Raw genomic sequence first — 26,239 nt, 5'->3', positions numbered from 1 at the left:
CAAACCTCTGAAAGTGAAAGCCATCATGGTTTTATTAAAACTTGAGAGAGAGTGTAGTTAATGGATGGGAGTGTTGGCTGTGGACTTTGGAACCAATCCCAGCTCAGGGTCAATTGTTTTTAGGCTATTTCAGCACCATGAAGAACTTGTACTTCTGATTTCCTGATTCCAAATTCTTGAAACTGAACTTGCTTGCAAACAGAACAGTCTGTTGCTATGCAAAGTTACTTCAGTCGGCCAAACAACTAATTGACTGAAATTGATCTGTTGTTGATTGCAATGAATGTATGCACAGTGCTAGTTAAGTAGTAGTATTTATTGTTATGGTCAGCAAACAGAGTAGTTAAACAACTAACAATTAACAATATTTCCATAATACAATCAATTAAGATCCCTGTAGTTAAAATATCTCAATCCATTTCTGCCTGCCTCTTCTATTCCTGAAATTTAATATGGAACTTCTTAGTGTTGATCCAAATGCTTCGTTTAGATGTAATGCTAAACAATGGTTTTGTGCTACATGATACCTTGTTCATGTAACAGCAAACCATAATTTGGCATTGCTTCTTAATTACGCCATTAGAGCAATTGACTGACAATTAAATGCTTTTGTAGAAAACAGAAAGAAATTCATTGGTCAGGAAGATCATGAATCCAGAAACTTGGGTAACACTAAGAAACAAAAATACAATGGTCTGCATTACTACTGGAAATTAGTTTTAATTTACTCAGAATTATTTTAATTTACTCAGAATTTATTTTAATTTGCTCAGTTATCTGGTATCATTTGGTATGCAGCATAGTTTCTGGCTAATAATTCTTTGATTATCTAAATCAAGACCTAGATTGAGGTGGGTAACCATGTTGATCTGAAGCAGCAGAACAAAGTTGGCACCTTTAAGACCAACAAAGTTTTATTCAGTGTATAAGCTTCCATGTGCGCGCAGTGATACAGTGATACAACACTTCTTCAACCATTACATATAGGTAGAGAGGGGGGTGTTAGTTGCCAGGTAGGGCTAGCTAAAGAAGATGTATAAGTAACTGGTTGATTGTAGATGAGATTGGATTAAGGCAGTTGGTAAGATCTGTGAATAGCAGCAAATTAGCATACAAATACAAGACAAATACAACAGATGTGAGAACCAAGTTTGAGTCCAGTGGCACCTGCAAGACTCTTTTCTACTGCTACAGCAGACGGACACGGCTACCCATCTTGATCCTTCCTTTCTGTATTTAAAGGTCAATGCCAGCACTCATCACATTTTGGTAGGGTATTTTATGTAAATATTTCATGGTCTTAAAACTTGGTTTTAAAGGTGAATTAAGAATCTACTGACCGACAGGCCACCATTTCTACAAGATTACTTCTCTAGCTCATTTTTCTTTTATAGGGCCTGTAGAATAAGAAAACTAGTGCCATTCTTAAATAGAGTTATACCTTTCTAAGTCCACTGAAGGCAGTGGATAGAATTTTGACTAGGATTGTTCGTTGAGAAATCCTATCAATTTTTCTTACTCTTTGTTTATTATATTGTAAGATATATATCATTAATTCTAGATATCACATGAGCAACCTGCTTAGAAGCTTTCTGCTCTCAGGATTTGTGTTGGTTATTTCTAAGTGCATTCATTAAACACACTCTTCACAACCATATTTATATAATTTATTGTTAAAAATTAAATATTGTTTTTGGTATAGCTTGGATTAAAGGTATATTACATAGATCATACAGCAGAAGTCAGCTATGTGATCTGTTTGTCTGGTGAACTGTGGAGGATGCAGTTGTGGAATGAGTAACATGACATTCATTTATGAAGAGTTGTAGATATATTAAATCATTAACACAGACTACCAGAACATTCTCAAAATGTTGATGCTTATGTACTCAAGACTACATATAGGTAGCACTTATTGTTGTCATTCTAAGTTGTTTTGGAATGGTTAATCAGCTAACTAAAATCTGATTGACCCCCATTTCCAGTAGATGCTTCAGCAAATTTATATATATTTCATACATCAGGACTCTTTCTTCACAACTATAATGCCAAGAAACTTAAAAAAAAATAAAAGCTCAGTATCTCAAGATTATAATGATCATTTATAAGTAAAATAAATCTGATCCAAGTTGGGTGATGGTTAGGGCATCTTGCTATGTCATTAGGCAACATCACCATTATTTGTAAAGCACTCGAAAAATTGTGATCTATATACTTTTATATTAAAAATCAGCAGGCTTGCTGGCTTTGGAAAAGGAACCCAAGAAAAATCACACACACAAAATATCCAGCGCTGAGACTTTATGCCCCACATGCATGGAAACAACATTGGCTGGAAATGCAGTAGAATCCCCGAAGTTGGTTTTTTATCACATAATGTGGACAATACTAGCTTTAAAAACATTAGTAAAATCATTCCATAAAAGCAAAGCAATATCCTAAGATATGTGATCTCTATAGATCCCGCTTGGATGCTTTAAAAGCATCATGAAGGACTAGAATATTGACTGTGATGTGGTACTGAACGTATTGTTTTCTGCAAGAATCTGATTGCTTGGAATTGAATTAAACAGTGAAGGAGCAGTTAGGTGATTTATGGCATGCACCAGATATGGTAACACTAAATAATTTAGGATTCCAAAAGTTGCAATCCTAAGAGCACTTTCCTGGGACTAAAACCCCATTGAGCACTTCTGTTTAGATTACTTTGGTTTACTCCCAAAGGGTGGACAATTGAAATTCAACATACTTACTGAAATGGGAAATACAAATGAATGGCAGGAGTTTGGCTTCTAAAACGTTACTTATCACAAATGCATTGGTGAAATAGGCAAGTATGCTGTGTCAGTAAATGAATGTTATGACATATCTTTTGTTATTAGTAGTGAAGAAGTTATCAGAATATGGCAGACTTGGAAAGTGATCTGTTATGTTGGAAATATTTTCCACACTGTATGATTTCAGTGGAGAGTAACTGTTGAAAAGAGATGTGTGTAGAACAGAAATATAAATAATAATTTCCCTTCCTTTGCAGTGCACCTTCAATTTATCTTGCATGTTATTGTCGTAGCTACTGAAGATAGTTAAACTCTGCTCTTGTAACTGACCATTGTGGTCTCTTTTTATCTGTAGTCTTCTCAGTCCCCAGATAGTCAGGTACTCAGTTGACAGAGGAACAGAGCCACAGAGTGAGAGCTTCAAGTCATGCACCGCTGTAAAGTTTAATAGCATTCCCAGCATAGCTGTGTTTGTGAACCAAATCGTCAGATTGTTGTAGTAGGTTTTGTCTATTGTATTAGGCAAGACAGTCTTACAGTTACATATTAGGTTTGCCAAACTGTACTCACAGTCATTGTCACCAATATCATCAGGACATGTGCAATTACGAATGGTGTTTTCTTTGGTGAAAATTAGAGTGTTGTTTTTTTGACCCCATACAAAACTATCCACACAAAAGCCAAAGAAGCCAATCAAAAAGAGATGATGCTTTCGAGCTACCGTCATTTTTACAGGGTTCATAGCTCCAGGAACTTTGCTGCTTTAAATCAGTGAATCTTATCAATGACTGTAACCTACAAAGAATAAAAGTTGCATTATTACCATAGAATAAATTTAGTTTCTAAAACCTTCTTCCTCACACGTATTTTGTCTTCACTATGGCTAGCTTCCATGTGTGTCAGAACCACTCTAAGGCTGATGCAGGCTAGGGGCAATAATCATTTTGGAGACCCTCTTCCAGTAATGGGAATGCCATCAACATTATTTACCTGGATTTAAGTAAAGCTTTTGACAGGGTTCCCTGTGGTGTTCTGATGTGTAAACTTGAGGTCTGCAGACTGGACTCTAGGATAGTTAGTTGGATAGGGAACTGGTCGGAGAAACACAACTAAAGACTGGTTGTGAATGGCTTTTTATCTGTTTGGAGAGAGTCATCCAGCGGGATGGCACAGGGCTCAGTTCTGGGCCTGGCACTTTTCAGTATTTTTATAAATTATCTGGATGAGGGAGTGGAAGGACTATTCATTAAATTTACAGATGACACCAAATTGGGGGGAGTAGCAAATACACTAAAAGATATAGAATTCAGTGAAATCTGAACATATTGAAAAAGTGGGTGGATAGGAATAAAATGCAGTTCAACAAGGAAATAGCAGTGTGTGTGAGCAAGATCTTGGGATATGGGTGGATGGTAAGCTAAATATGAGCAGTCAATGTAATGTAGCATCAGAAAAGACTAATGTGGTCTTGGGATGCATCAACAGAGGCATAACATCCAAACTGCAAAATGTCATTGTCCCGCTGTACACCATATTGCTCAGGCTGCAGCTGGAGTACTGTATGAAGTTCTGGAGGCCTCACTTCAAAAAGGATGTGGAGAGCAACAAGGATGATCAGGAGCCTGGAGACCAAGCTCTACAAGGAAAGGCCAAGGGATGTGGGAATGTTCATTCTAGAGATGATGAGACTGCAGGAGAGGGGAGACATGATTGCTTTCTTTAAATATTTGAAATGCTGTCACTTCAAGGGGAGCAGGGAGCTGTTCCTGTTGGCAGCAGAGGATATGACTTGCAGTAATGGGTTTAAAGTACAGGCAGAAAGATGCCAACTGAATATTAGAATTGTTTAATAGTAATAGTAGTTCAGCAATGGAATTGGCTGCCTGGGAGGCAGTGAGCTCCCCCTCACCATCTTCAAGCAACAGCTTATCAGGGATGCTTTTGGCTGATTCTGCACTGAGCAGGGAGTTGGATTAGGTGGTCTGTACAGCCCCCCTCTGACTCTATAATTCTGTTCTATGATTCATCCTCACCATACAGAAACAGTTTCTACCCAGACCCATGTCCATACTTCTCTATGAAGTCATTGGAGTTGCCTTGATAAGTCTCACTTTGCCATCTGTACAATTGGTAATACTCATGATCTAGTCCAGGGTTTCCCAAAGTTTTCTTTCTCGTGGCCCAGTTATTTTTACACTTCTCCTTCGTGGCCCACTAAAATTTGGGGGTGGAGCCAGGAGACTTCAGGGGTGGAACCAGGAGCCAGGAATTATGTCCTTTCCTGTGGTGTCAAGGATCAAGTGATGTCACTTTCGGGTAGGTTCCCAAACCTCCCGCTCTGGCGGGAGACTTCTGGGTTCGCAGCCTCATCTCCCGCTCTTCAAAACTCTGGAAGCGGGGGTGGGGGGTGGAGGGGGGGGAGAACATACCTTTAGGCTTCATGTTGTAGAGCTCCTGAGCCGTTTGCAAAATGTCTGCCCCTTTAAGGCTGGGCAGGAAGCAGAAAGGGCTTCTGAGAACGGCCCCTCTCTTTCTTTTGCTTTCGTTTTCACAGGAAGTAGAGTTGTCCAGAGGAAGATCTGGTAAGTGTGTGTGTGTGTGTGAGAGGGAGGGGGCAGGGGATTCCCTAGTTTGGAGGCCCTCCCCCCCTTTAGAAAGCGTGGGGGGGGAGGGAAATGTCTACTAGGCACTCTATTATTCCCTATGGAGAACGATTCCCATAGGGAATAATAGGAAATGGATCCGTGGGTATTGGGGGCTCTGGGGGGGCTATTTTTTGAGGTAGAGGCACCAAATTTTTAGTATAGCATCTAGTGCCTCTCCCCAAAATACCCCCCAAGTTTCAAAATGATTGGACCAGAGGGTCCAATTCTATGAGCCCCAAAATATGGTGCCCCTATCCTTAATTATTTCCTATGGAAGAAAGGCATTTTAAAAGGTGTGCTGTCTCTTTAAATGTGATGGCAAGAACTCCCTTGGAGTTCAATTATGCTTGTCACATCCTTGTTCTTGGCTCCACCCCCAAAGTCTCCTGGCTCCACCCCCAAAGTTCCCAGATTTTTCTTTAATTGGACTTGGCAACCCTAACGGCAACCATTGCTATCCATATACAAAGGCCTGGCGGAACAACTCTGCCTTACAGGCCCTGCGAAAGAATATGTGCATGTTCTTAAGTTTTCAATTTTTTAATAATATATAAGCCACTTGTGACAAGTAAAAAAGTAATGGATTACTTCCTACTGCAGGGGTGGCCAACAGTAGCTCTCCAGATGTTTTTTGCCTACAACTCCCATCAGCCCCAGCCAGCATGGCCAATGGCTGGGATTGATGGGAATTGTAGGCAAAAAACATCTGGAGAGCTACCATTGGCCACCCCATCCTACTGTATTCCTTTATTACTCTTTCTTTGTATACTGCACTTTGCATATAGTGCACTCCTGTTGCAGAATTGCTTCAGTTTAAACCCACAGGCTTGGACTGAAGTAAATCTGCACAAGGGTAAGAACTATTAATTGAACAAAAACTCAGAAGTGGGTCACATTTTAACATTTCCATCCAAGGATCATCTTCAGAAATGAGCCATCACTAGGGTTGCTGGGTCTGCGTCAGAAAATACCTGGAGACTTTGGGGGTGGATCTTAGAGAGGGCTGGGTTTGGGAGGGAGGGGCCTCAGTGTGGTACAATGCCACTGAGTCCACCCTCCAAAGCAGCCATTTTCTCCAGGGGAGCTGATCTCTGCCAGCTGGAGATCAGGTGTAAAAGTGGGAGGGCTCCAGGCCCCACCTGGAGGCTGAACAACCACAGATAAACGCACTGTAAATACTTGTTTAAAGCAGCATGTGTTTACGTGCTCACATATTCAGCAAGAACTATACATATAACCAAAGCCTTAGTACACAAATTCCGTTACATTCAACAATGCAAAAGTCCAAACATAGGCTTCTGGAGGGCTCTTTTTCTAGCAGGAGCACCTCTGCATATTAGGCCACACACCCCTGATGTAGCCAATCCTCCAAGAGCTTAAAGGGCCCTTAGTACAGGGCCTATTGTAAGCACCAGGAGGATTGGCTACATCAGGGGTGTGTGGCCTAATATGCAAAGGAGTTCCTGCTCCAAAAAAAAAGCCCTGGCAGTTGATGCGTGTTTCAGAGAGTGGGCTGTCCCTTGATATCTGGCCAACTGGGACCCAGGTGGAACCAGCTTGGGCAGACATAGTCTGGAGTGTGACATCGAAGTGGAACTCGGCTACCCTCCGGTTTGTTCCTGACTGTACACGTTAAGGAAGGCAAGTCGAGACTTGCCTTTAGATTGCTAGAGGCAGTTCCTCTTGTATAGTCACAGTTTCTGCTGCCTGCTTAGCAACTCCTTGCCTGACAGTTCTCCTCTGATAAAACGTGTCTTTTTGTTTACTTCCTTTCTTGTTCAGGACTTGACTGGCCACTTCAGGTAATCAATCACTCTGTCTCTTATGCACACACTCAACCCTTTCCGCCCTTGGAATATATACATAACGAGTATATGCATAATTTTGTTCGCCGCGTACATTGAGAACTGAAGTTCAGAACAGAAACGGTTGCAGAAAGGGATTCCAGACAACATGAACTGGTGCAGTGAGCTCCTCTGCATATTAGACCACACACCCCTGATGTAGCCAATCCTCCAAGAGCTTAAAGGGCTCTTAGTACAGGGCCTTCTGTAAGCTCCAGGAGGATTGGCTACATCAGGGAGGCATGGCCTAATACACAGAGAAGCTCCTACTAGAAAAAGAGCCTGTTATGTATGTGCTTGTTGTTCAGTTGCACAGTCGAGTCCGACTCTTTGCGACCCCGTGGACAAAGTCACGCCAGGCCCTCCTGTCTTCCACCATCTTCTGAAGTCTGCTCAAATTCGTGTTTGTTGTATCGGTAACAGTATGTGAATCTATGTGTTACCAAATGGGTTTCATGCCTGGCTCATTGGAGCCTAAGGACTGAGCCTGGGGACTTAGTAACAAGGGGCAGTAGGATCCAAATCCCAACTGCCCTGCTCCAATAACAGGCCCCTGCTGGTTTGAATGACCCAATTATGTGCCAGCGCGGGAACCCAGCGTGCCCCGTTGCAGTCTTGTTAGGGCAGCCACCTACCATGCTGTACTCAATAAAGAGCTTGTTATCACTGCCACTTCGCCTCTTCCGTGCCTAAGAACCCCCGATATTATAACTTAATTAAATTTGTTACTATGTTCTTTCTTGTGTTTTGACTGGAATGAAGTCCAACATTAGTCTGACCAGTAACGCAGGCGGCGTCGGCCGGCACTGCTTGCATTACTGGTTGGACTAATGTCTCAGAGAGAGTGTGTTTGAGCAGTGGTTCCAAAAACAGAGAGTGATTTGAAGAAGGGAGAGCCTCTTGAAACATGTCATTATCCGGAGGCATGTCATCACTTCGTTCCAGTCAAAGCACAAGGAAGAACATCGCTACAAATTTAATTAAGCCCTGGAAATTAACCAGATGCCTGTGTTTGGAGTTTTGCATTGTTCATTGTAATGGAATTTGTGTATTAAGACTGGGCTTTTTTTGAGCAGGAACGCACAGGAATGCAGTTCCTACAAGTCTGGCATCAAGGGGTGTGCGCTAATGTGCAAATGAGTTCCTGCTGAGCTTTTTCTACAAAAAAACCTCCCTATGTAAAACAATGCTGATGTCAGGGGGTGTGGCCTAATAGGCAAATGAGTTCCTAATGGTTCTGGGTATAGTTCTTGCTGAATATATATACTTTAAGCAAGTATTTACAATATGTTTAAATGTGGTTGCTCAACCTTGACAATGTAGTTTCATGTTCACCAGGCACCCACCTGGAGGCTGGCAACCCTAGACAATCACCCTGCCATTGCCCTGAGATTATAGCCTTTTTATCCCCAAAGTCTGATGCTGCCAGTGGGCCTGATTTCATACTCAGGCTTCCCAACCCCCCCCCCCTCTGGGCAGGGGACCCCCCTTTTTGAAGCCTCCTCTCCCACTCGCCAAAAATCCGGAAGCGGGGGAAAAATGGTGGCCCTTCCCTTCCCACCCAGCCCCAATCTCAGCAGCTTCTCCTCGCACCTTCTCTTCCAGCCCCATCGCAGCAGCTTCTCCTCGCCCCTTCCCTTCCCACCCAGCCCCATCGCAGCAGCTTCTCCTCGCCCCTTCCCTTCCCACCCAGCCCCGATCGCAGCAACGTCTCCTCGCCCCTTCTCTTCCCTTCCCACCCAGCCCCGATTGCAGCAGCTTCTTCTCGCCCCTTCCCTTCCCCTCCCACCCAGCCCTGATCGCAGCAGCTTCTCCTTGCCCCTTTCCTTCCCAACCAGCCCCATCGCAGCAGCTTCCCTTTGCCCCTTCCCTTCCCCTTAGGCTTCCCAATCCCCAAGTCCCAGCTGGGGATTCCCGGTTTTACAGGCTTTCCCCAGCCACCTGGCCGGCGGGTGATGCTCCTCCCCCACAGCAACCCTGTACCTCTAGATCTTGGGTAGGACCTGCAAACAGGTATAGTTTTAAAATATGTGTGTGGCTTTAAATTGGAGCAGGAAGTACTTCATGGGGAAGGGTTAGCAACAGCAGACCTCTAAGAGTGCAGCCCCTCTGTTTGTTTTGCTTTCCTTTCGGACAAGTGAGTGTGTGTGTAAAAGAGCAGCATAGCCTCTGTACTTTCCAGACCTCGTTGTGGAGGCACCAGAGACTCCTGCTTTTTTCTACTGCTTCAGATCAACATGGCTGCCTACTTGCACCAGAGACAGTTAAGCGTGTGTGTGAGTGAGAGAGAGAAAATGGGGGGGGAGGGGAGGGAACTCTATTATCCCCTATGGAGACTTATTCTCATAGGAAATAATGGAAAATTGATCCACGGGTATCTGGGACTCTGGGGGGGGGTGTTTTTTGAGGTTGAGGCACCAGATTTGCAGCATAGCATCCAGTACCTCTCCCCAAAATACCCCCAACGTTTCAAAAAGATTGGACCAGGCAGTCCAATTCTATGAGCCCCAAAAGAAGGTGCCCCTATCCTTCATTATTTCCTATGGAGGGAAGGTATTTAAAAGATGTGTGGTCCCTTTAAATGTGATGGCCAGAACTCCCTTGAAGTTCAATTATGGTTGTCACACCCTTGCTCCTGGCTCCGCCCCAAAGTCTCCTGGCTCCAACCCCAAAGTCCCCAGATATTTCTTGAATTGGACTTGGCAACCCTACTTCTGGGGCACACTGAACCAAAACTCCACCTTTGACTGTGGTGTCACTTCCATGGCACTCTCTCAAACCTGCCTCTTCTTCGGAAGTAAATTCATTTTCAGAAAAATCTCTCTGAAACTCATTCTGAGCCAAAATGGGGGTGGAAAGTGGGCGGTCCTCTCTTTTCACCCCCACACCTGCATGCACCTATCTGTTTGTTTATTCTTCTCCAGCTTGCAAGCACTCCTAATGCCCATGTTCAATTGCCTGCACCACCTACACATCCCTTTCACAACAGCACTGGCCAGTGTATGCATTTGGGAGTGCTGTTGCCATTACCATCAGGAATGCCAGCAGTGTGTACCACCCACACTGGGCCCTGGCAGTTGCTCTACCTCAAAATATGCTGATACATTTAGTAGGCCCTTCCTTCAGCTATTACTACTGGAACCCTGCCTCAAGCTACAACCAAGCTTGCTTGGTTTCAAGAAAATCTTTCGACAGCTATTTTTCATACTTTTCTTTGGTCACTGGGAAATTGCTGTGAAAGGTAGCAGAGAATTGTACTGCAATTAATGAATTAATTTCAAGTTATATGAAGTTCATACAAACTTTTCTGCAGTTACCCCAAAAAGGATATTTATGAGGGGCTTGCAGCTTTTTACTGGCTGTGCTTCCCATATGTTTAAAAGCTACCTGTTGTGCAGATACTTAGCCAGTGAACTACTTTCATCCTTTTTAATATCTACAGGAGGAGTTTAATTTTGGTGTCAGACAGCTGTTAAAAGCAGGACCAGTAAATGGTGCCAAGTTCATAGTACCATCTCTTCCAGTGCTGTTGAGATATACCGCAGTAATCTCCAATAATCTCTTTCTGCCCCACACCTCTTACTCTCACTCACTCACACAAAAATCTCATAGAAGGCCACCTGGCTACAACTGGGGGTGCCAACTTTTCACTGGCAGAGCTCCTATGTCTGCAACAACAGTGTGATGAACAGAAAAGTTTCATCCACTAAAAATGGAAGCAAAGAAAGAGAAAGGGAAAGAATGAAATGGAAGAAAAGGAAAAGAAAAGAAAGACATGAAAAGAAAGAACATGAACATAAGAGGAGCCATGTTGGATCAGGCCAGTGGACTATCCAGTTGAAAATTCCCTCATACAATGCCCAAAAAGCATCAGAATGTCCACCAGTGGGGCAAGGGCACTAAAAGCCCTCCCACTGTTGCTCCCCCCCAGCACCAAGAATATAGACAGAGCATCACTTGCAGAGGAAGGAAGGAAGGAAGGAAGGAAGGAAGGAAGGAAGGAAGGAAGGAAGGAAGGAAGGAAGGAAGGAAGGAAGGAAGGAAGGAAGGAAGGAAGGAAGGAAGGAAGGAAGGAAGGAAGGGGCGGCCAAAGAAAAAAAAAAGCCTTTCTCACCATCAGATGACCCCAACCAGCAAAAATTCTGTCCAAGGGTCATTTGGTAAAAAAACCCAGCTACTGGAATGCCCACTCCCCACCCCTCCCAGTTGAAAAAAACACACACACAAAAGAACATACTGCAAGGCACATTAAAGCTCATACCTTGAAGAACACTTTGTGGGTTTAAAGTGCCAATGGATGCCAGCTTTTCTCTCAAAAGCTTGGAGCGGGGGAGAAGGAAGGAGAGGCAGCCCAGCTCCTCTCTGCATAACACAGAGATGGGGCGGGGCTAGCTTTGGCTTTTCTTGTGACCCGGTAGTGAGGCTTTCGTGGCCTGGTACCGGGTCACATCCCTGCAAATGGGAAACACTGATCTAGTCTATGAGATCCTTGCAAGGACAAATTCTAAAATTCACAAAACAAATTACACAGTAAATGTAGTGGTAAGAAATAAGTAAGTTTTATGTGGATCCCCCTTCCCCAAAAGAAACTTGCTTCAGGTTCAATTTTTTTGTAACTTTTAATGCTGTGATAAAATAAGTTATACACCTTAAATCCGTTGAGCAAGAATTTCCAGAGTGCCTGCACCTAGCTTAAAGGTGACTTACAAAACTAGAACAAAAACAATGTTTTATGGTTGTTAAACATTGGGTTCTCAGACATTGACACTGATGATGAGATTGGTTACTGAAGCAGCTGCATGGACCTCTAAAGATCCACAACCGAGAAGAATTTGACCTTTGAAGTCAAACTAACAAAAATAATAGCAATAAAGATTCTGCTTAAGCACTTCTTCCATCCCTCAATATCCGGGCATAAGCATCAGGCTAATGAGCAGCTGCTTCAGGGGCACTGCTTCACATTGCTACTCAGAGGTAAATCTGTAGTAGACCAACCAGGCTACAGCCCATCTTTTTCAGTATTGTAGCTGAGCGCATGATTTCTGCACAAGATCATTGATCAGAACAGTGACCATGTGAGATTTTTCTTACTTCTGCTGTATAACCTGCTCTATAACATCTCCTCCCAAAGAAATAGTCTTTTGTATGCCGGAGTGTACTTTGTCTATGTCACTGTCAAAGTGTCTATGTAGACAGATTCAGAAAACTGCACTTGTCTGCCTTGATATTCCCTGCACTTTTAAACAACTGGTATATTTTCCTTACCTCAGAGCGAAAGGCGATGGTGCATTTGCTGATTCTTAGGTCCATGCATTTTGAGCTGTGCTTTTGCCTCTGTCAGCACATGCTCTGCTGTTTGAATAGCCCCATTCCCATGACTCACACCTGTCCAATGCATATCCTTGCATTTCAAAATTTGGCGCACAGAGAACATTCTACTGTTCATGCTGGCTGGGGTATAAAATTAGGTGCAACCAGGGTCATTTATCAGAGTATGTGTTGCTGATCAGGGAATCCCATGCTAAATATGAAGGAGTTTAAACTCCAAACAGAAAGTGGTAAACACCTTGTCTATAATGCAGGGATCCTTCCTTGGATAGGATTTCAGCTACTGATTGCTTTGTATTACAGTTAATCTAGTGCCAGTTACTTTGACTTAGGTTTTCAGTTGCCAGAACCAAAACATTCTGGGGCAATTAAAAGGTTCCTGAAGCTATTTCCAGAGAATCACCTCCTAGCTGTAGCTTTATACGCTCTTTTTTTTTTTTAGCAAATGAAAAATATGTTGGCTTCTTTTGAATCCCAGAGTTTAATCCCTACCTTCATGAGTATCTCTTCAATCACATACCAAGGATACCAATAGGAAAACAGTTAATGTTAAATTTCAAAGGTCAAATTCCTCTCAGCTGCAACTCTTTGGAGGTTGGTGGAGTACGTCAGTAATACATCTAAGAAGTCAATATGCATTAATGCACAGATTCAGTTACTAACCCACAACACAATAAGTGTCTCAGTGTTTCCTCACTTTGAGCTTGGTTTCCAGGCTCCGAATCAACTAAAGCAAAACATCTACTCTGTGGTATTCTGACTGCACTATAAATAGATTAATATTCCACTCACACATTTCTGAGCTCTGTTTGGATTGGTTTATCTTTTTGCCAACTAACATGGTGCATGCAGCATTCCCAAGTAAGGTTTTAATAATGGCAGCATGATCTGCATAACAGAGGCTTTTACTAAGAAGAGCTATGGACAAACATTGTTGGGGGATGTGGGGGAAAATATTCCCTAGGTAAGTTGCTTAGGTAGCAAATAGTATTACACTTAATTTTAGCTCTCCCATCACTTATTCATTCTCCCTTCTTACATGAATAAAGATTCTTACAACCCAAGCAGCAATATGTTTTACTGTCTGAGGGCCAAACTAGATGCGACTGTACCCACAGGTCCAATCTGTGGAGGCCATCACCATTTTAAAGCTATTTAGTATTGTGGGCTGAGGTACCCTTATCCTCCCTGTGCCTTTTAAAGTACCAAAACAACCATGGGGGAGCCATAGCCATTTCATTTCAACACCCAAAAAGGTGTTTGTGGTGGAAGAAGAGTGCCTCAGCCTGCCTCACTATGAGCCCTAACAGGAACAAACCCTCTCAGCATTTTAAAATTGCTTTAAAATAGCAACAGCATCCAGGTTAGATGCATGGACACCTTCCTGTCTAATTTGTCTCCAGGACAAAAGAATCCAAATAGCATCCCCTCTGCCATTGGGGAATCTTTAATGCTTTCCAACATCTGTGGTTGTTGCTAACCCACCTAATGGTAGGGCTATCCCTGTAGTCCAGTCAAAAGAAGATAAAGTAATTATTAGAGTCAGTTGAGAACTGGGGACATCTGGATTCAATTTCTCCTTCTGCCTGAAGATCACTTGGTGATCTTGGGCCTCTCCCAGCCTTACCCACTTCACAGGGTTGTTGTGAGGATAAATAGAGGAGGACAGAAACATGTACATTCTCCCTTGAGCTTCTTAGTGGAAAGGTGGGATAAAAATTTGACAGCTATTTTACCTTTAATTGCTTTTGTAACACCTTATAGAGCAGCAGTGGAAACCTGTAAGGGCAAATCTTATTTCTGCCTCCCCTCCCATCTGTGGGTATGGATGCAGCAGAGAAGGGCATTCCACAGTGCACACAACAGAAAGCGGGGGAGCTGATGTAGCTAACAAAAAAAAAAGTAAGTTGCACCCAGCACTGTGTTGGGGCTCTCCAAAATGCAGAAAATGAGCTCGAGAGCCTTCTGTATTAATATAGATTACCTCCTTCATTCCCCCCAAAAGTGATTTTACAATATAGTAGTAAGATCATAGAATGTTTGTAAAACAGTATTTTTTCTTCCTTGTGTTTACTCACCTCGGCTTGCTTTGTTCCTATCACATATCCAATACCACCCCTGCTTCACATTTGATGCAGCCAATGCTGCTTGAGCTGAGATATTCCACACAACCAATGCTCTGTCTCTTGATGTTGCAAGACCTTTTCAGATTATCTGCAACACAGACTAGTAGCAATGAGCCCTGAATATTGTTCTTCACTGTTTTCAGCAACTGTTGTCAAATGAAATGCCTGTTCTGAGTGACACACTCTTGCTTGATAACTATTACCACCTACACTGCACTGATACTTGATCCACTTGTTATCTGCATGGATATGACAATACACATACTCCCACTTGTGACTCCCACTCAAACTATTTTGCTGCTTGCATCATTTGGCTTTTTTGAAACTAGTTTCCCTGAAGTTATTGGCATAAGATGAAACAATGATCAAACATGTTACAATCAGCCACAAGTTCTTTTCATTATCATTATTACATTTTTTTTAATCATCAGTGGAACAGAAAAGGGGTAGCTGCAGCTTGGGCATATAGGGACCAATTACCCTTTCAGTGGGATATGTTTTTAAAACACTTTTTAAAAGTGTGCCCCTGTAGGGAAAAAATGCAGTGATTATCTTTCATCATTCCACAGCATACAGCTAGACCAATGAATAAGATGTTCTTTAAAAGATCTGGATCACTGTAAAATTGACTAGCCAACAACCAGAACATAAGCAGAAAGGTCTATCTGGACACAGCCGCTTCCAAAGAAGAAACCACTTATTCCTAAACCCTGGATGCCAGAACGTTGTCCATGCTGATGCAGCACCAGTGATGGTAGTCAGTATCCTATAATCTCTCAGCAGGAAAAGAAAGTCCAAAAAAGATCCAATTCCAAGGAGATGAGAGCTAAAATCTGCACTGGAATCCATAGTGACAATGCCCACACCCACCACCAGTCTGGAAGTAGCATGCCAACAATGCTCCATTGCATGACATATAAGGAAGAAGTCAACCAACTCACAACCAACTGTTGTGTTTTAACAGCTGTTTTGCAAGTTATTTCATTGTTGAAGTTTAGAAATGTGTCCCATTAGGGAGACCGTATCTGTTGCTGGGTCGACTAGGGCCTTCTGTACTGAAGGAATAGAGCGCAGTGGAATGAAGGAACGTTGTCCTTGCCTGCATTAAGCTACAAAAATGCAACTTCCTGATATCCCCTGTCCCCACACACCTCCAGATCAGAACAAGTGCAGAATCAAAACACCTTCCTCTGTATGGTTCGCTGTGGCATGCCCAGTAGGAACTTTGCAACTGCCATATTCCACAGTGGGGGATTGAACCCTCTTGTCTAAATGCATACTCTTTTGACAGGCCAGCACACAGAAAAGAAAGTATGGCCAGTCTAACTGTATCCCTTAAATACCTCCACAGTTTGTTCAGCATAAGACATTTTCACAGAAAGCCAAGGTCCTTTTCCAGGCAAAGAATAGGGCTCCATAGGTAGAATGATGTTTTAAGGAGTAGTTAAGAGGGACTTAGCTACCAGGAAAACAAGAGAAAACATAAAAGGGGGGCTAAGGAATAAGGGGGAGACTTGAAATCCAGCAACTAAATAGAATTTTTCAAAAGAAAAATGGCATATAGTAGAGGCAAAAATACAAGCACAGTAGTAGCAGATTTATAAGTTTCTATAAAAGCTTTTCAAATATTTAAAAATAAGTCCAGATGCATTCAAATATTGATAGAGGTCTAAGGTCCTCAATCCATTGATTTACTGGAGGTGGGCATTTATCTTTCCCATGCTGTAATATAAGTCTTTAAGCTATAGTAAGGGCATGGAGGATCCATTTTCATTGACCATCAGTTAGCATTCAAGAGACAGGCAGATACTTTAAAACTACTTAAGCATCCTCAAAAATCAAAGAACATTCGAATACAAAATTAACATGGGTAACAATTTCTTCCCAGAAATACCAAATGACTGGACACACCCAAAGCATATATTTGAGGAATGCATATGCTATCAGACACTTACCGTAACTCAATCCTTTGCTAAAGAATCACTGTAGTGTCCAGTATGTTGGAAATATGTATCTGTTTTGTATGTCGTTTGCAATGTTCTAAAGTTCCAGTCATTATAGGGTTAACACTGTGCCTGATTCCGTATTGTCTGCATGACCTGGGAAGAAGATACTGACTGCTGTCAATCAAAGTCTAGAAGGGGGAAAATCTGTTTTGTCTGTTTGGTCAGTTAGTCAGGTGACTTCCTTTGTTCAGGTAGAGAGGTCAAGAAGGAGGAGGAAGTAGCTTCCATTAAGCACATGATCTTCTAGTGTGAGGATGTAGTTCTATAGTGTTTGTTATTTTCACCTCCCAGTACCCTTTCCCTGTAGTAATAAATATGTTTTTGCTTTCATGTTAAATGCCTCTCAATGATTATTTGATCCAGTGATCCATGGCACTGTTTGAGATAAATAGAATTTCAAACAGAATTCCCTAACACAGTATATACTAAACACAATTTTTTTTCTGCATGTCACAACTTGAGATCCATTGGGAGAGCAGATATAAACTTTAAGGCAAATATAAACTTTTATATATAAAGCAGATATAAACTTTTTCCTGTTGGTTTGGCTAAACAGGGTGATCTAACTTTGCTTTTGCACTGGAGAAAATACTGCATTCTTGTTACAAAATAGCTTAATAATGTGTTTACTTTTCTAGCCAAATAAAACCAAATCAAACATTCAGCGAAGGTATACATTTACAGTGCTAACTAGATAGTACCAATACAAAGTGCACATGGGAAATTTGGTTTGAAAAATGCCCTTCATGCATGCATTGGCCCCTCTCTAGTAATACAGCTTGGATCTAACAAAAGAGGCCTGAAACATATGTAAATGATGACCATCTAATCCTATGATAACTCTGTATAAGTATTATTGTAACTCTATGTAAGTATTACTATTTTACTTGTTAGGGTAAGAAAAACCTGTAGATAAGGGATTTTTAAAAAACCCATATGGGTATCAACTTTGGAATTATTTTCCTTTTAGATAAACTCACAAATGCCAGTGGGATTATAGCATTGCCAATGTTTGTTTTAGCAAAGCATGTGGTATCATAGCAGCCTGTCACTCCCACTACATGTTTCTGCTCCTACTGGAAGAAAGCATTCTCCAATGAGACTGAAAGAGGTAGGAATTCAAAATTCACAGGATGCAAACAGAGTTGCCATTTCTGGCTTGGAGAATTCCTGGAGATTTGGGGTTAGATCCTGAGGAAGGTAGGGTTTGGTGAGGGAAGGGAGATCAGACAGACCAGGAGGCTGGCAACATATATGCAAATGAACATGTCTCTGTGTAAAATGCCATCTAGTTACAGCCAAGTTAAGGTGACCCCACAGGGTTTTCAAGGCAAGTGATTAAGCAAAGGTGATTTGCCATTGCCTTCCTCTGCAAAGCCTTCTTCAGTGAGAATTGAATTGAGAACTGAATATTGCTATATCAATCTAATCTGATAACAAGATGCATACCAGGTTCTCTGCATTCTCAGCTTTCATTAAAAAAAAGTCTCTAGCTTTTTCTGCTGTGGAGATATGAGGGAAAAGCAAAGATCTGCAATGAAACAGGCTTTTAGAAAATGAAAGCTGGGAATGCAGAGAATCCATTAGACATCTTATAACATTATGTAAATGTGATATTTAATTGCTGATTTTTTTAAAAAAACTAAAATTAAATTGAAAAATTGCCATTCTCTGTGAAGTCTTCCTTTGTCATTTCCCATAAAAAACCCAATCCAGTTTAGCTTCTGAGATCTGACAAAATCAAGCTATACTATACCATTCCACATCCCCACAAATGAACTATTATCTGTGTATGTATTTGTATGTGACAAAGAGGGATTATAGGATTGTGCCTGCCCCATATTTAGTCTCATATTCTTCCTATGTTTGTTTATAAGCATTTACAAAAGGGTGCTATAGCATGCATAATGGTTTCACCAGAGTTTTCCCATGAACATGAGGTTTTCTACCCACGGAGCATGACTTTCTTGCCTCTCCCTTCCCCCAGCACCCTGAAATGCCCCCCTCCCCGTCCTTTCCCTGGGAGACAATTTGAGCTGCTGCAGGTAGCAAGATAGTTGCTCCATGCAGGCAGAAATCCTTGCACCTGTGGAAAAACTCCAGTGCATCCAAGCCTCCACACTAAATGCATGAAGGGAGAACAAAACTTTGTTGGTCTTAAAAGTCCCACTGGACCCAAATGTTGTTCTGCTGCTTCAGACCAGCATGGCCACCCATCTGAATCTATCTGCATGAAGGGGGGGGGGGGTAGAGGAACACTGGCCAGCTCAGTGTAGACATTTATAATGTCTGCATAGTTCTAGTGATACATGGGGAAGTATTAACAAAGCATAATGATCTAATGTTATGAAACTTCTGGATTTCCTAAATGAGACATGCTGAAGAAGCATTATTTATGGGGTGCAGTCTTTGCTCATTCTTAAAATCTACTTAAAATCTGAGGCATGTGAGTATTTCCAGGTTACTCCTGAGAGCTTAAACCAAGATTTTTTTTTTTTATCATTGTTTCTAAATACATATACAATTGAATAGGGGTCTCCAACCTATTTGAGCCTGGTGGGTGCTGCCCAGGAGACAGAGACAGCCATGCAGTGAAGCTTAGCTTCAATCAAACATTGAAGATCCTTAAGCGGTGATGGCAGCTGCGGCTGCTGCCAAACCAGCGTCTGAACATTGAAAATCTGCACAGCCAATCAAATAGCCAATAATTAACCAGAAGCTTTGCTGAGCAACCCCTCCCCCTGCTTCCTACTTTCTAAAACACTTGGTAGTTGGAAAGGTGTCAGCAGGTGCCACAGCACCCATGGGCACCACACTGGGCCCCCCTTCATAGTAGACCCTTCCATTTCAAGTTTGTTATACCAAATGGTCACATGTATGCAAATGCAGAGCTCTCCTTAAGCTATGGATCTCATCTGCTTTAAATGCCTGCCTAAACACCTCCCCTCGGTCTTATGAATGTTGAGATATTCTGGAAACCAATTTAACAAAAAGTTTGTTTTATTTTTGTGCTATTTTAGATCTGAATTGTTATGTTTTATTTACAGTCACTATAAAGGTATAAGATTTTATGCCCAGAAATCTCTTAGCTTTGCCTGATAACCAAATTTGATTGTCCTTTTTATCTATTTAATTAAAACAGAAGCTATTAAATAAAACTGTGAACAAAGTCCTTGTTCAGGGTCCAACTCAATCCGTAGTAGTTATGGAATGAAACAAAACTTTCTTTCCATGAGAAAAGTTGTCCATATTATGCAACAGACAGAAATAATTTCTACCAATGTACATTCCAGCTGATGGTCTCCATTCTCACTGGCCCCCCAACCTCAAGAGTGGCTTTTCAAGGAGTGCAGAGGGGGTGAAGCACGAATGGAAAGGCATTTCATAAGCTCCATTCCTGAATCTTTCCATCCAGTCCTGTATGTGAGATAACATAGTGTTGACTTTAGTGGTTACCTTCTACCAGGGCTGTTTTTGTAGAAAAGCCCAGCAGGAATTAATTTGCATATTAGGCCACACCCCTGACCCACAAACCAGCCAGAACTGCGTTCCTATGCATTCCTGCTCAACCCCCCCCCCCGCCTTCTACTAAGTAAGGAATCTTCCACTGGAAGAAAACACCTTGCGCTTAGTGTTGCCAAGTCGAATTCAAGAATTATCTGGGGACTTTGGGGGTGGAGCCAGGAGACTTTGGGGGTAGAGCCAGGAGACATTGGGGGTGGAGCCATAAGCAAAGTTGTGACAAGCACAACTGAACTCCAAAGGGAGTTCTGGCCATCACATTTAAAAGAGCCGCACCCTTTTAAATGCCTTCCCTACATTAGAAATAAGGATAGGGGCACCTTCTTTTGGGGCTCATAGAATTGGATCTCCTGGTCCAAACTATTTGAAACTTGGCGTGCATTTTGAGGAGTGTCATTAGATGCTATGCTGAAAATTTGCTGCATCTACTTCAAAAAACAGCCCCTCCAGAGCCCCAGATACCCCCAGATCAATTCTCCATTATTCCCTATGGGAATCGATCTCCATTAGGGTGACCATAATGTCTGAAGGCCAGCCAGGGACACATTGGGGGGGGGGGGAGGTAGGGGTGCGCCGGAAACAGGAAGTGACGTCACTTCCGGTGACGTCACTTCCGGTGACGGCATGCCACCACAGGAAACAGGAAGTGACATCACTTCCTGTGACATCATTTCCCCGCGTCACCTGCCGGAAATGGGAAGTGACATCACTTCCTGTGACATCATTTCCCCCAAATGACATCATTTCCCCCAAATGCCACTGCCGGAAACAGGAAGTGACTTCACAGCACTTCCTGTGACATCCCCAAAAATCCCCCAAATATCACCGCCGGAAACAATTTTGTTCTGAAATCCTGTATATACTTCATCAGTATATGGGATAAGGCACTTTCTCAACTGTGCTGCATAATGCAGCCTATTTATTTTGTCCTGTTTGCTCTGTTGGCTCTATCTGCGCCACCTTCATCACTTTCGGGGTGTGGATCCCCCAGTGGGGTGCTCTCCTGACTCCCTCCGCCGGCTGTTTCTGATAGCCCTGCGCCCCCTCTTTCATTCGATATGTGTCCCGTGCGGGTGCCACCCTCCCGCCGGGAGATGCCGCAAAATGAGCCCCCTTGAGGCTTATGGCGGCAGGGCTCGGGGGAAGCGAGCTAGACTGCTGTTCTTTTGAGGGGTTATAGAGTGTTTCGAGCCCGTCCCTGTGGCATCGGTCCCATCGTTGTGGGGCCCAGGGGGCCGGCGCAGCGGCACGCTGAAGCAGCCTGTCACTAATAACACAGGTCGAGATGCAGGACAGGAACCCGGAAGTGACCGACAGGCTGCTTCAGCGTGCCGCTGCGCCGGCCCCCTGGGCCCCACAACGATGGGACCGATGCCACAGGGACGGGCTCGAAACACTCTATAACCCCTCAAAAGAACAGCAGTCTAGCTCGCTTCCCCCGAGCCCTGCCGCCATAAGCCTCAAGGGGGCTCATTTTGCGGCATCTCCCGGCGGGAGGGTGGCACCCGCACGGGACACATATCAAATGAAAGAGGGGGCGCAGGGCTATCAGAAACAGCCGGCGGAGGGAGTCACGAGACCACCCCACTGGGGGATCCACACCCCGAAAGTGATGAAGGTGGCGCAGACAGAGCCAACAGAGCCAACAGGACAAAATAAATAGGCTGCATTATGCAGCACAGTTGAGAAAGTGCCTTATCCCATATACTGATGAAGTAAATACAGGATCTGAGAACAAAATTGCACCAGAAGACACAAACACAAAGCTCCCTTACACTGAATCAGTGCTTGGGTCCACCAAAGTCAGTATTATCTACTCCAGTCACAAACACAAAGCTCCCTTACACTGAATCAGTTCTTGGGTCCACCAAAGTCAGTATTGTCACATAAGAACATAAGAGAAGCCCTGTTGGATCAGGCCAGTGGTCCATCCAGTCCAACACTCTGCGTCACATAAGAACATAAGAGAAGCCCTGTTGTATCAGGCCAGTGGCCCCTCCAGTCCAACACTCTGTGCCACATAAAAATATAAGAGAAGCCCTGTTGCATCAGACCAATGGCTCATCCACTTCACCACTCTGGTCACATAAGAACATAAGAGAAGCCCTGTTAGATCAGGCCAGTGGGCCCTCCAGTCCAACACTCTGTGTCACATAAGAACATAAGAGAAGCCCTGTTGGATCAGGCCAGTGGCCCCTCCAGTCCAACACTCTGTGTCACATAAAAATATAAGAGAAGCCCTGTTGCATCAGGCCAGTGGCCCCTCCAGTCCAACACTCTGTGTCACATAAGAACATAAGGAGGGAAGGGAAGGGAAGGGAAGGGAAGGGAAGGGAAGGGAAGGGAAGGGAAGGGAAGGGAAGGGAAGGGAAGGGAAGGAAGGGAGGAAGGAAGGAAGGAAGGAAGGAAGGAAGGAAGGAAGGAAGGAAGGAAGGAAGGAAGGAAGGAAGGAAGGAAGGAAGGAAGGAAGGAAGGAAGGAAGGAAGGGGGAGGGAGGGAGGGAGGGAAGGAAGGAAGGAAGGAAGGAAGGGGGGAGGGAGGGAAGGAAGGAAGAAAGGAAGGAAGGGAGGAGGGAGGGAAGGAAGGAAGGGAAGGGAGTGAGGGAAGGAAGGGAGGGAAGGAAGGAAGGAAGGGAGGAGGGAAGGAAGGAAGGAAGGAAGGAAGGAAGGAAGGAAGGAAGGAAGGAAGGAAGGAAGGAAGGAAGGAAGGGAGGGAGGGAGGGAGGGAGGAGGGAGGGAAGAAAGGAAGGCCGCCCCCCCGCCCCCCCCGCTTTCGGCCCCCTTACCTGATTCCAGGGCGGCATCCAGCGGTGGCGGCGGGGAGTCCTGCGGCGGCGGCCTCGCGGCGAGGGAGGGAGGGAGCTGCCGGCGCTGGCCTCTGGAGGCCTCCAGGGACCAGCCCCGGGCCTCTCCGCTACCGGCGCTGGCCTCTGGAGGCCTCCAGGGACCAGCGCCGGCTGCTCCGCGGCTTCCCCGTGGCCTCCGCTGGTCCCTGGAGGCCCTCCAGGGACCAGCGGAGGCCGCGGGGAAGCCTTCGCTGGCCGGCGCTGGTCCCGGAAGGCCTTCCAGAGCCTCTGGAAGGCCTTCCGGGACCAGCGCCGGGTGCCCCGTGGCCTCCCCGCGGCCTCCGCTGGTCCCTGGAGGCCCTCCAGAGACTCTGGAGGGCCTCCAGGGACCAGCGGAAGCCGCGGGGAAGCCTTCCGGGACCAGCGCCGGGTGGAAGGCCTTCCGGGACCAGCGCCGGGTGCCCCGCGGCCACTCCGCGGCCTCCGCTGGTCGCTGGAGGCCCTCCAGAGTCTCTGGAGGGCTTCCAGCGACCAGCGGAGGCCACGGAGAGGCCTCCACCACTGCCGCCGGGCCCCGCGCGCGGGCGGGGAAGGTGGGGAGTGAGGGAGGGAGCGTCCCTGCGCGTGCGCAGGGGCCCTGCGCAGGCGCAGGGACGCTCCCTCCCTCACTCCCCGCCTTCCCCGCCGGCACCCGCGGCCCACCGGCTCCGGGGCTGCCTAAACCGGGACCTTTAATGGTCCCGGTATAGGCAGCCCGGGAGCCGGGATTGGGTGGCCAGAACCGGGAATGTCCCGGGAGACCGGGACGGTCTGGCCACCCTAATCTCCATAGTGAATAATGAAGTGCCCAGCAGACATTTCCCTCCCCCCCCCCGTTCCTGATGACTCTGAAGTGGGGGAGGGCCTGCTCCCACCTGGGGATTGGCATCTCTACTTACGAGCTGCTGAACTTCCAGCTTCTTCAAAGTAACACAGAGCAACCAGCCTCTGAAAAGATTATGTGGCTAAGGAAGGGTCTGGGTGGCAAACGACCTCTGCAAAGATTGTGCAACCAATGGAGGGTCTCGGCTGCTTTCACAGCCATGTTATTCTGCCTGCTCCCCCGCCACCCTTCAGCCTTAAAGACACAGACGCACCATCCCAACTCCACTTTCCAGTGGAGTCTGAAGCCTCTGGAAGTAGAAAGGTACATGGGGGCTGTGGGGCCAGGGCTTCCTCCTGCTGGCCAGCTGACTGGGAGCGGGAAGGAGCCTGGGAAAGCGGGAGAACCCCCGCTGGGACCTGAGGATTGGCAAGCGTACTTGCGCTGAAGGACCCAACTTTACAACTCCCATGGAACAAACCCTCCTCTAGCAAAAGATTCCTCAGTAAAAGTAAATAACTGGAGCCAATCCACTAATTGGTTCATAGAATCATAGAATAACAGTTGTATCCTACTACTTTGTTCTGGTAACAGTGGCATTTTCCTGTTTCTTTAAGACAGGTGTAACTCTAAATATGATTTGTTTCACTCAATCCTGGTTCCTATGTAGTCTGGATAACTCTGAGTAAATCCTAATAACTTCAGCCAAAGTATAAAAGACTTTGTAAGAACCAAGAGTGCTGTTCTAATAAATTCATTTTTTTTGTAAATTAACTTTCTTTGAAAAGAAACAAGATCTGTGTCCTGCAACCTCATTTCAAAGCTTCTGAAATGTATTTTCACAGGGAATAAAAGCTCTATGGTAGCAAAATAGTGCTGCTATTGATACAAACTGCTTCTGCCCCAGACACAAGGATTAATGTTGCTCTTTCTATATCAACAACACACAGTTTTGTTTAGAAAAAAGAGGAGAGTACTTACACTTGTAGTCCCCAAGCTGCTTTGTTGTGGTGTTCTTCACTTGGTAGATTTTATCTGTGAATTTACAGATGCTTTGCTTTCATTTGGCAGCCTGGGTAATCTACAAAACAAGACAGAATGTTTGGTCTTGCACTTGTTGCTCTTTTATGTTTTCTAGAGAGTAGCAGCCCAAGTTACCATGGCAACCAGGAAAGACGCTAGAGGCCTACCCACTTCATTAAAAAGTAAAGTATGCAGCTGAATTGCAAGCAGCTCATGGCGACCCCATGATGTTCCACCTAATGGGGTTTTCAAGGCAAAAGATGAGCAAAGGTGGTTTGTCATTGCCTTCCTCTGCATTCTATCCCAGTCTTCCTTGAGGTGTTCCACCCAACTTAACTTCCAAGCTCTGATGAGATCAGGTTAGTCTGGACTATTAATAACTGAACTAAATAAAATAGGTACAAAGTAGGAGTCAAGCTGCACCTTTTAAGACCAACAAAGTTTTATTTAGAATGTAAGCTTTCGTGTGCTCTAGGCACATTTCATCAGATGAGGAATCAAGTACAGTGAGCAGAGCTACATATAGCTGGTAGGCAGTGGTTTAGAATGCAAAATGGTACAAATTTAAGATCGAATGACAGAATAGTAAAATTAACAAACTGAGCAAATCTTTGATCTGGGTAACACGAGCATGAGAAACTAATAAAACAGTGACATGTCAAATTGTGAGAACCCAAATTAAAGGTTTGTCAATTTGTTAATTTTACTACTCTATCATTGGATCTTAAATTTGTACCATTTTGCATTCTAAACCACTGCCTACCAGCTATACGTGTTCACTGTACCTGATTCATCGTCTGATGAAGTGTGCTCAGAGCACACCAAAGCTTACATTCTGAATAAAACTTTGTTGGTCTTAAAGGTGATACTTGACTCCTACTTCGTTCTACTGCTTCAGACCAGCATGGCTGCCCACTTGGATCTAAAATAGGTACAAGTACAGGTGAAGTTTATTGTCTATGGCCAAAGGTCATTACAATCTGATCATATAAAGCAATCTGACATATATCAGGTTCTTTCATTTTTTAAAAAAGGTAAGTCTTTATCCTTTTTTGATGTGGAGCTGTAAGGGGAAAAGCAAATATCTGCAATGAATTGGGCTAGAGAAAGCTGGACATTCAGAGAACCTGGTAGACATCTTATTATAACACTAGTAATAAGGCTCCTTGTGGGGAGAAATACAATGATAGATAGATAGATAGATAGATAGATAGATAGATAGATAGATAGATAGATAGATAGATAGATAGATAGATAGATAGATGAATTTATTGTCATTGTTCTCAACAAAAAGAGAGCAACGAAATGAGGTGCTCTTCCA

General features: G+C 44.2%; 1 protein-coding gene across 2 annotated transcripts; it reads right to left on the bottom strand.

Annotated features, from left to right (window-relative positions):
* Positions 1 to 2,818: 2,818 nt before the first annotated feature.
* C3H21orf62 (chromosome 3 C21orf62 homolog) lies at positions 2,819 to 25,197 on the bottom strand. 2 transcript variants are annotated; one of them, XM_060235141.1, is made up of 3 exons: positions 24,877 to 25,197; positions 14,673 to 14,808; positions 2,819 to 3,572 (listed from the first exon to the last, which is right to left on the bottom strand). In XM_060235141.1, the coding sequence occupies exon 3, from the start codon at positions 3,517 to 3,519 to the stop codon at positions 2,845 to 2,847; it is 675 nt and encodes a 224-aa protein (XP_060091124.1). In that variant the 5' UTR covers positions 3,520 to 3,572; positions 14,673 to 14,808; positions 24,877 to 25,197; the 3' UTR covers positions 2,819 to 2,844. The 2 variants fall into 2 exon arrangements, with proteins under 2 accessions (XP_060091124.1, XP_060091125.1); XM_060235142.1 differs by lacking the exon at positions 14,673 to 14,808.
* Between the last annotated feature and the right edge of the window lie 1,042 nt (positions 25,198 to 26,239).

This window comes from Heteronotia binoei, chromosome 3 (genome assembly GCF_032191835.1).
Source record: "Heteronotia binoei isolate CCM8104 ecotype False Entrance Well chromosome 3, APGP_CSIRO_Hbin_v1, whole genome shotgun sequence".
NCBI lineage: Eukaryota > Metazoa > Chordata > Lepidosauria > Squamata > Gekkonidae > Heteronotia > Heteronotia binoei.
The sequence above is the reverse complement of the archived record's forward strand: the minus strand, read 5'-3'. Positions and strand labels throughout refer to the sequence as shown.